Source organism: Nanorana parkeri, unplaced genomic scaffold (genome assembly GCF_000935625.1).
Source record: "Nanorana parkeri isolate BGI_ZX_2015 unplaced genomic scaffold, ASM93562v1 scaffold1232, whole genome shotgun sequence".
Lineage (NCBI taxonomy): Eukaryota > Metazoa > Chordata > Amphibia > Anura > Dicroglossidae > Nanorana > Nanorana parkeri.
Window position 1 is genome coordinate 494,902 of NW_017307500.1, and position 9,102 is coordinate 504,003.

Here is a 9,102-nt window from a genome sequence, read left to right on the forward strand (position 1 = left end):
GTTTTTCCACGCGTCTGATCGCACTGGGGGGGGGGGGGGGTGCGTGGAAGCGGTGCCATTGAATTCAATGCACCGCCACGCCCCCTCCCGCCCCAAAACGCGGGGGGAAGTTTCTCAGCAATCGCGGTGCGTTCCAGCAGCTACCGCTGTGGAACGCACGTTCGTTCGGTGTGAACAAAGGCCTGATGGTATCATGTACAAGAAAAGATACTCCATAAAGACAAAATAAAAAGTTTCATGATCCTTGCCATTGTTACATTATGTCTACGAAAGTCCATCTATCAAAGTTAAAGTGACACTAAACTCCGGAGATAAACCCTAAAGATCTCTTCAAGTAACTACCCTGTTTCCCCGAAAATAAGACCTACCCCGAAATTAAGACCTAGTACTATTTTTGGGAATTGCTCAAATATAAGACCTACCCCGAAAATAAGACCTAGTTGTGACCATTCCCAGGGCCGGTGGTGGCATAAGGGGGGAACTTGAAGAGCCGCGGGAGAGAATCAGTGGTACCAGCGAAGCCGGCGCTTGAGGAAGCGAGGCGGCAGCGGAGGGAGCAGAGCCGCATAAGCCGCCGCCTCCTCTATAGCGCCGCCTCCTGAAAGTGGGAAAAAAAACATAGCGCAAGCATCGGGGCATTTTGGCAAGTACAAGTACTTGTCAAAATGCCCTGTTTTTTCCGCCCTCACCCTGCAGCGCCCTCAGGCGGCCGCCTGACTTGCCTTGCGGTAGCGCCGTGCCTGAACTCCGGAGTTTAGTGTCACTTTAATTTATATAACAAAATCCTAACATTCTTATTCTTGTTTTCTTGCGTGGTGACTAACTTTATAAGGCTCAAGCCTGAAATATGTGCAAAAACACACAAAAACACTTGTTCAAACACAAAAAAAAAAATAAAGGACCCAAATAACGACCAAAGACGCTCAACTCAATTGTGAATGGGGCCCAAGTTGTGTATTTATTGCACTTACAGCAATTCCTCCATCCTACAGCTTGGACTACACAGAGCTGCCATCAGGTCACCGAGCCCGGGACCCTCCAGATTGTTGTATGACAGGTCCAGCTTTCCCAAGCTTTGGCTATTGCTGATTAGAGACCCCAGCTGGGGACAGGAAGTGTCTCTCAGATCATTTTTACTCAAACTGTAAAAGAAAAGGAAAAAAGATTTCATCATAATAATCATAATTCACTCCCTACTAATCACAAAATACCTCTTGCCCACCTGAAGTTTCTTCACAGTCCTTGGCATAATGCGGGCAGAAAATAAACAGACAGACACGTTAGAGTGGACTTTCTCAACCAGGGTTTCGTGGAACCCTTGGGTTCCTCCAGAGTTTGCTAGGAGTTCCTTAGGTTGTGGTTGTGACCTCCTGTCTATTAAGGCCTCCATAGTTCTGGAGCCAACGCCCCTTGGCAGAGCCAGTTGCATGACGCCAATGATCTTTTTAGCTTTCTGTATGGATACCATTATGGCCACCAATGTATGAAGCTTTTCCCCACTTACTGGAAATGAATTGGTTTTAGCAGGGGTTCCCCGAGACCCGAAATTTATTTTAAGGGCTTCGCTGGTATGAATAGGTTAAGAAAGGCTGTTTTAGAGTATAATTGCATCTTTGGTGCCATTTAATTTTGTAATATCCTCCATGGCTCCAAATCTCCAACAGCCTTAAGGTGCCCGTACATTGTCCGAATTTCGGACGATTTTTATTCTACTGGCCGGAATTCGCACAGTGTGAGGGGCTGTCGGCTCCCTTTCGTAGATCGAAGGAGCCCCCTGGAAAATCTTTGTGCAATCAGAGCCGGCAGCCAATGAGCTGCCTGCTCTGATCAGGTATTCTGACAGGTACCGGCGGCACCTGTCAGAATACAACGCAAACAGTGGCGATTCCTGGATCGACACGCTGTTTGTGTTGATGGCGGAATCACTTTTTTTCGTTCAGCCGGCGGGGTTGAACGAAAAAAATTGTCGCTTGTACGCAGTGCCGTCACAAGGGGGGTGCGGCCCGCACCCGGGTGCCACCGTTAATGAAATACGGACAGTTGCAATATCACTATCAACTATTACTGACAATTGAAGCTGCGGAGTTTCCTATGGGGGATATTTAGGGAATTTACAATACTAACAATCACAGTAATCTAAACAATTAAAATTTTGCTGCTACAATAAAAAAAGTCAAGAAACAAGCAATCTTTCCTTTTCTTGCATTGTTGGATAGTCACTGCTTGGTCAGGACTAATGACTATACCCAATGAGTATAACACTAACCTACAATTACGCATATTTAAACTTTACCTTAAACACTTGATGGTCCGAAGAGCTGGCACAAGTTTCCGCAACCCCTCACTGTGCATATTGCATGAGTTTAGATGTAGTTCTTCTGCCTCTCTGCAGGAGTCGAGGATAAATGATAAGACAGAGCAGTCAAGGGGAGTTAGATGAACACCGGAAAAGTCAATAACTTTGTTAGATCCAGTACTTTGTAACACTAGCTCCTTATTCCGGCTCTCGTGGAGATAGTAGAACACATTGAGAAGCTCTTTCTTGTCTCTTATGGATCTCTCTGGTTTTTGCTCCTTTGCAATTTTCTCCTGAAGCCAGGAGATGACATGCCTGGAAGCCTCTGTAGACAATTCTTCCACGTGAGACTTTAACATGGACCTAGTTGTAGAATCTGAGAGACCGCAGAGGAAGCGAAGGAATATTTCAGCACGGCCATCTTTGTAACCTTTAGTCTTATCAAGCGTTCCCTGTAATTTGTCAGGATCATAGTCTATAAAATGGATTGAAGCAGCAAAGAACTCCTGAAGAGTGAGGTGTAAGAAGGTGTAATCCACATTAGGAGGCCGACCAGATTCCATCATGAAACATGAAAAGATGTATTTGTCATTTCTCACCCCGAATGAGTCCAGATGACGCTCATCAAACACAACAATGTGATTCATGACTCCATGTTCTGCCATCCACCCGATAGAGGACAGTAGATCATGGGCAGTGTAACAATCATCTTTCTTGTGGTTGTGATTGACCAGAATGTTGGAGACAAAGATGACAAAGAGTTGTGTCATTGTTTTGGGCAATGATGTCATCAGCTGGTCAGTGATTGTTGGATGGGCTCTGAAGCACATTGATAGGACTGTACATATGATCCAGCAGTACGATGGGATGTAACAGAAAGTGTACAGCGTGTCATTCTCCTGAACATAATGAAAAGCTTTTTCTGACAGTTCCTTGTTCCCAAAGAAATGTTCGAAGTAGATCAGTCGGTCTCTGTGGAGAAATCCCATGATCTCAGTCATCCTCTGGAAAACACGAATGTTAATTGATGCCATTCTGGTTGGACGGCTGGTCATCAGCACAGAGCAACCCTTAAGAAGTCTCTGCCTCACCAAGCTTTCCACAATGACACCAAAAGTGTCCATGTGCTTCGGATCATTGCACACTTTGCTTGTTTTGAAGTTCATTTGGTGAACACTTTCATCCAAGCCATCAAATATAAACAGAAGTCTCTCTGGATGCTGTAATATATTTCCAATCTGACCCTCCAGATGTGGATATTGTTGAAGAATCATCTCCTCCAAGCTGACCTCACCCAGTTTATTAAGCTCTCGGAATTTAAAGAAGAAGACAAAAGTGAACCTCTGGTAGTGTTCTCCCTTCACCCAATCATAGACAAACTTCTGCATCAGTGTTGTCTTCCCTATTCCTGGCACTCCGCTCACCATTACTGCATGTGGCACACATTGGGACTGGTGGGTCCAGCGGAACAGCCAGTTGGGAGAAATGTGTTCCAGGCCGTTTTGGGTTTCCTTGAAGCATTCCTCGTGTTTTATCCCAGTCTGGATTAGCTCATTCTGGGAACGCGGTCTGAAGTGATCAGTGGAGACAACAATCAGGTTCACGTAACGCTCGCTGAGATAGAAGCTCTCTGATTCCAGGGTGGATCCTGGGGGTTTGAGCTCCACGAGAGTCTGAGTTTTCTCCAGTAGATGTTGCTTGTGCTTCATCTGCATATCTGGGAAAGAATGGTAATTACGTTAATGGCTCAAGTTAAAGAATAAGTGGAAAATGTGACTTTTCGGGGTTGATTTACTAACCTTATAAACACACCACGAACATGTATACACCTCTGTAGTGTGTTCCCTCCCAGCATGATCTATGGGTGGAATCTAAACACCTTTGTAGTGTGTACACACCCAGCAGGTGTGTTGTGCAAAGCCCTGCATGAATTGCAAGGTGATGTTGTGTAAATTAGCTCTATGTTGTGTTGCTTGCGTTGATGAATGCAGGAATGTAAATGCATGAGCTAACCATTGTTGTCTAAACTGTGAAGCAGCATTATATATGCATCATGTGCATGATTTTTCCATATATGACATTAGTGGAAATATGCTTTTAGAGACATTTTGGTTGATAAATAAGTTTTGCTGTGTGAAAATCACACGCACCTGGTGCGTGCGTGTGTTTAGGTTAGTAAATCCCCCCCTTCATGTCAACTTTAAAGCTGAACTATAGGAAGGTACAAAAAATACCATTTATGGGAGTTTTGTGTTAAGCTATAGAGAAACATAACAAAAGGCAGTGCAAAAGACTTCCATAGTGTAGTAAGAACTTTAATGACATAAACTCAGTTGCCCTCACAAGAGAAGAAGCCCTGTGTACAGCAGATCACAGCAAGCACTGATGGAAAAGGAACAAGCCTTCTAGTCTCAACCGCATGTCTGGGCCACAGGCAGAGGGAACAGACAACCATCGGAGAGGTGAGGAGTCTGGGAGGAAGCCCATAGGCATGCCGTCAAATTCTGCTCATTCAGGTGATGTTAGCAGGTTGGAACACATTTCGGGTATAGAAAATGGAGGTTCCCCTTCATCAGGCTGGCCTGTAGGACTACTTTCTGCCTTTGAAGTACTAACCAATTATTTATGTCTAGGTGTTGTAATATTCTGGGCAGATATGACCCGTAGCCAGCCGTATCAGTGAATAAAACTTTATTCTTTGCTTCAAACAAGAACGGCTTATATTCAGCAGAATGACAAAATCAACCGGGCTTATCGTCAGCAAAGACTCAGCTCAGCGCCTGTATACCATATTCCAGCCTCAGGGTTAGAGTCCCAGCCTGCTCACAGAGGGTTCCAGTATGGACACAGGTGCCCCAGCAGTGTCTCGGTAGACGGTATTCCACAGCTTAACACACACACAGCCATGTGTCCTGCTCCAAACACTCCTCACAGCCAGCCCTGACTGGCTTCCTGTTCCTTTTTAACCCTTTCCTTACCAGAACTGGCTGTAGTCAGGGATGGAGTCTCTGTCCCACCCAAAAATATCTCTGAGCCTCCAGATTCCGGGAACCCATGCATAATTAACAACTCTGGGAAGACTACCTAGCAGTTTACCTTACAAGTCTGACCGGGAACCCCTCACCCTGCTTGGCGAGAACCCTGCATACAAGGTGACCTTAACGGGACCACCACCTAAACAAGGGAGGGATATATCGTCCATCCAGGACCCATTCCTGGCGCCCTGTACAGTGTATTCTCTTGCTATTTGGCATACTATGTTATATGTATTTATTATACTGTGCATTCTGATACTCTTTGTGTGATCATAGTAATTTCATATAAACCAGGGGTGTTCATTCACAAAATAAACCTTCAGCCTGCTGATGCCACTGCAACCCGTAGATGGCAGTTTTTCTCTATTTAATCCTATAATTTTCATTATTTACATACAGTTACATTATTTTAAAAAATGTATTTTACATTTTTACCTGTAAGCTTATAATAGAAAACACAGAGCATTCCTTTACATAAAAGCCTTACATGCCCTTCAAACATTTAAGAGTAATTAAGTTTGCTCGATCAATATACGTATAACACCTAGGTCTAAGCTCAGGCCCCCCCCCCAGCTCCCTTATTTGACCCTTGCCCCCATTTGAAACACTCATGCATGTAGTTGCTTAATAATTCTCCTGGTCTTGCCACCGTCCAGTCTTGTGTAGCATGACCACTCATGTATCCTTGTTGTAGTTCTTTGTCCTGTCCTTTTGTCAGCATGCCTATTCCTCTCTGATTCCATGCTTTGTCTAATATTTAGTAATGCTGCTCCGCTCCATTTTCCACTCATGCTTCCTGGTTACAGCAGATGTTACTTTACAAACTTCAACAGAAAATGGACTGACTGAGTTCATTCACGCTGTCCTGGATCCCTGGTAGGGTGTCCGGTCTGCATCCTGGTAGTAGAGCTTACATAATCATCAACACAAGCCAAGTCTGTGCTCATAGAAAACTACATGTCAAGTTCTCCCTGGTACACAGCAATACGGTCCATAACATTCCTGAAGCTTGCCAGTAGAAAACAAGGGCCTCTCATTACAGCAGGCCTTCCTTCCTCTTTACAAATTGCCCTATTATAGTATTAGAGTAGTAGCGGGAAAACTGTAGAATACAATTTGCAGTTTTACAAGTAGAGACTGAGACTGTCTCTGTTTTCCAACCTGTCTGATCAATCTCCCCCCCCCCCCCCCAATGAGTCATCCCTTGGGTGAAGGAAGGAGCGAGGACTTTGTCCTTTTCAAGTTCAGTGCAAGAAGACCTCGTCCCTAGAATGCAACTGGAGGACATTTTTTTTGTGTACGCACTGCTCAATGTAGATCCAAAAGCCCTCAATGAACAGAACAAAGTCAAACCGAATCTACGACATGTCTGCACCCTGAACAAAAGTGGCCATGTTCTTCATACATAGTGTATACTTTACCTTTCAGCTCGGGGTTCAGTGAGTGTCCATGTTCATCCAATAGGATCTGCTCCACCAATCGCTCACCTTAGAAAAACATAACGCCTGTGAGTCTTAATTACATGAGATTTAGAGCATTAGAAATATGTCTAAACAATCAGCATAAAGCTACAAATTTTATATTTAAAGGAGAACTATGGGGTCAGGGCTTTTCCCCATAGTTCTCCTTAGGGTAACGGGAGAACACAAACTAGCGTCCTCCCGTCACCCTAGGCTCAGTATATAGGGAGCTACAGCTCGCGGTATACTGAGACGCCGCAGCCGGAGCGGATCCCGACATCGATGTCGAGATCCGCCCAGCTGTGTGAGTGACAGCTGGCTCTGCCTATCTAGAGGCAGAGCCAGCTGTACCCGCCCCCTCCATTCCTCCAGTCAGCGCTGGCAGATCGGAGTGGGGGGAATCCAGCCCCTCCCCCTGTCACGGCAGAGAGCCGTGACAGGATTGAGAGGTGAGCGAACGCCGGTATGTGTTCGCTCACCTCCCGTTCTACTGAGCCGACCTGTGACAGTCTCATTGTCACAGGTCGGCTAGAACTATGAGGTGAGTGAAAATCACCAACCGCATAGTTCTCCTTTAAATCTGAACTCCAAGAAAACCACCAAATACACAGATTAAATACTTATATGGGAGCGGTACAATGACTCGGATAAACGAGAACCTTCAAAGGTCTACTTGAAATGCATTTTTCATGCAGAAAAATTCATGTGTTTTGCCGAAGGAAAATCGCCAACTGTGAATAGGCTCTAAAATGTTAATTATTTAAAAAAGTGTAATCAGATTTAAATGTGTTGCATTGTGAGATGGCAGAGACTGACAGAGATGAAAGAGAGCCCATGTCGTAGGTCTTTGGCAATGTCCTACAAGTTTCGTATTAGCATCAGATACAGAGTGGAATAAAAGAGCAAAGTGCTTTTGCATTCAAGATAATGTAACCTCATCAAGAAAGCCTATCATGCTCTGAATACCTTCAAACAGACCTCCCGATGGTCAGAAGGGATGAAAGAAATTAAGGTTTTTAATTTCTTCTAAATTTTGAAGCAGCTTTTGGTAAAATGTCACCATTTTGCAGTGGAGTGGGGCAGCACAGTGGCATAGTAGTTAGTGCTTCTGCCCTGGTTCCTGGCTTGGTCACTATCTGCAAAGAGTTGGCATGTTCTCCCTGTGCTTGTGTGGGTTTCCTCCGGGTACTCCAGTTGCCTCCCACACTCCAAAGACATGCTGGAAGGTTAATTGGCCCCGGTCTAAATTGGCCCGGTATGTATACATGTGAGATAGGGACCTTAGATTGCAAGCTCCTTGAGGGCAGTGACTGATGTGAATGTGCAAACTATGTCAAGAGAGGCGTATATTGTCAGCTCTAAAGAAATACCAAAAATAATAATAATGATTCAATGGGGAAGATGAAATTAGGGTGGATTTTGGTGGTGCACTGGGTTCCCAATGGCTCTTGAGGATCACAGAAGCTCCTTTCAAATATCCTAGACCTGTTCTTATGCCAAAAATGGTCACTCGTTAGCCTGATTCTTTCTATATTTTCTCACATAAAGAAAAAAAATGAGAACAAAAAAAAACCTGAGGGTACACATATATCAAATATATCGTACGCATTGATCAAATACAACAAGAAAGGAACAAAAAACTCAAATGCAAAGAACTCTAAATGAAATAAACTAAACTACACTAGATATGCAGCCAAAAACACAGCCAATAAATAAATGAAGGGAAAAAAATAAGTAGATTTCTTGTTTTTGAGAAACTTTCAACCAAGCAGCTCAATGAGAGATCCTCCTTCAGGGAAATGTTGCCAACAGCAAAATCAGTTACTTTGTCAAAATCTCTTTATTATTATTATTATTATTATTATTATTATACAGAATGCATAGAGCACCAACAGTTTGCGCAGTGCTTTACAATATAAGGAAGACATTACAATCACAATACAATTCAAGACAAGAGGGTAAGGAGGGCCCTGCCCCTGAGGGCTTACAATCTAACAGGGAGGGGCCAGTGATACATGAGGAGGTCGCTGTGTGGGGATGAATTATTTGAGAATGTTATGGTTGAGTGGTTAGGTTGAGGTGGCATACTCTACTCAGCCCTATGTGTCGATAGCAGCAGTTACATCATCCCCTGATTTTAATGTGAGAGGTGAGGAGACATGGGCACAGCATGAGAGTGAGGCCAGCCCATGACAATTGAGTATGCTCCAGGCACTGACATTCTCTGGGGTCAGAGAATGCCTGAGGCTCATGTAGCTTAGACAACATAACCTCCAATGGCACTTCACGCTCTGCTACCAAATTCTACTCT

The 9,102-nt window shown here is 44.3% G+C and overlaps 1 protein-coding gene across 1 annotated transcript in view; it reads right to left on the reverse strand.

The window, feature by feature from the left end:
- Nucleotides 1–9,102, reverse strand: part of LOC108797138 (NACHT, LRR and PYD domains-containing protein 3-like) — a 26,532-nt gene that overhangs the window by 8,018 nt on the left and 9,412 nt on the right. Inside the window, exons 4-6 of the mRNA XM_018568712.1 lie at nt 6,753–6,818; nt 2,294–4,013; nt 1,036–1,142 (exon numbers count right to left, since the gene is read on the reverse strand). Coding sequence (XP_018424214.1) covers nt 1,036–1,142; nt 2,294–4,013; nt 6,753–6,818 — 1,893 coding nt within the window. The remainder of the gene's footprint in view (nt 1–1,035; nt 1,143–2,293; nt 4,014–6,752; nt 6,819–9,102) is intronic.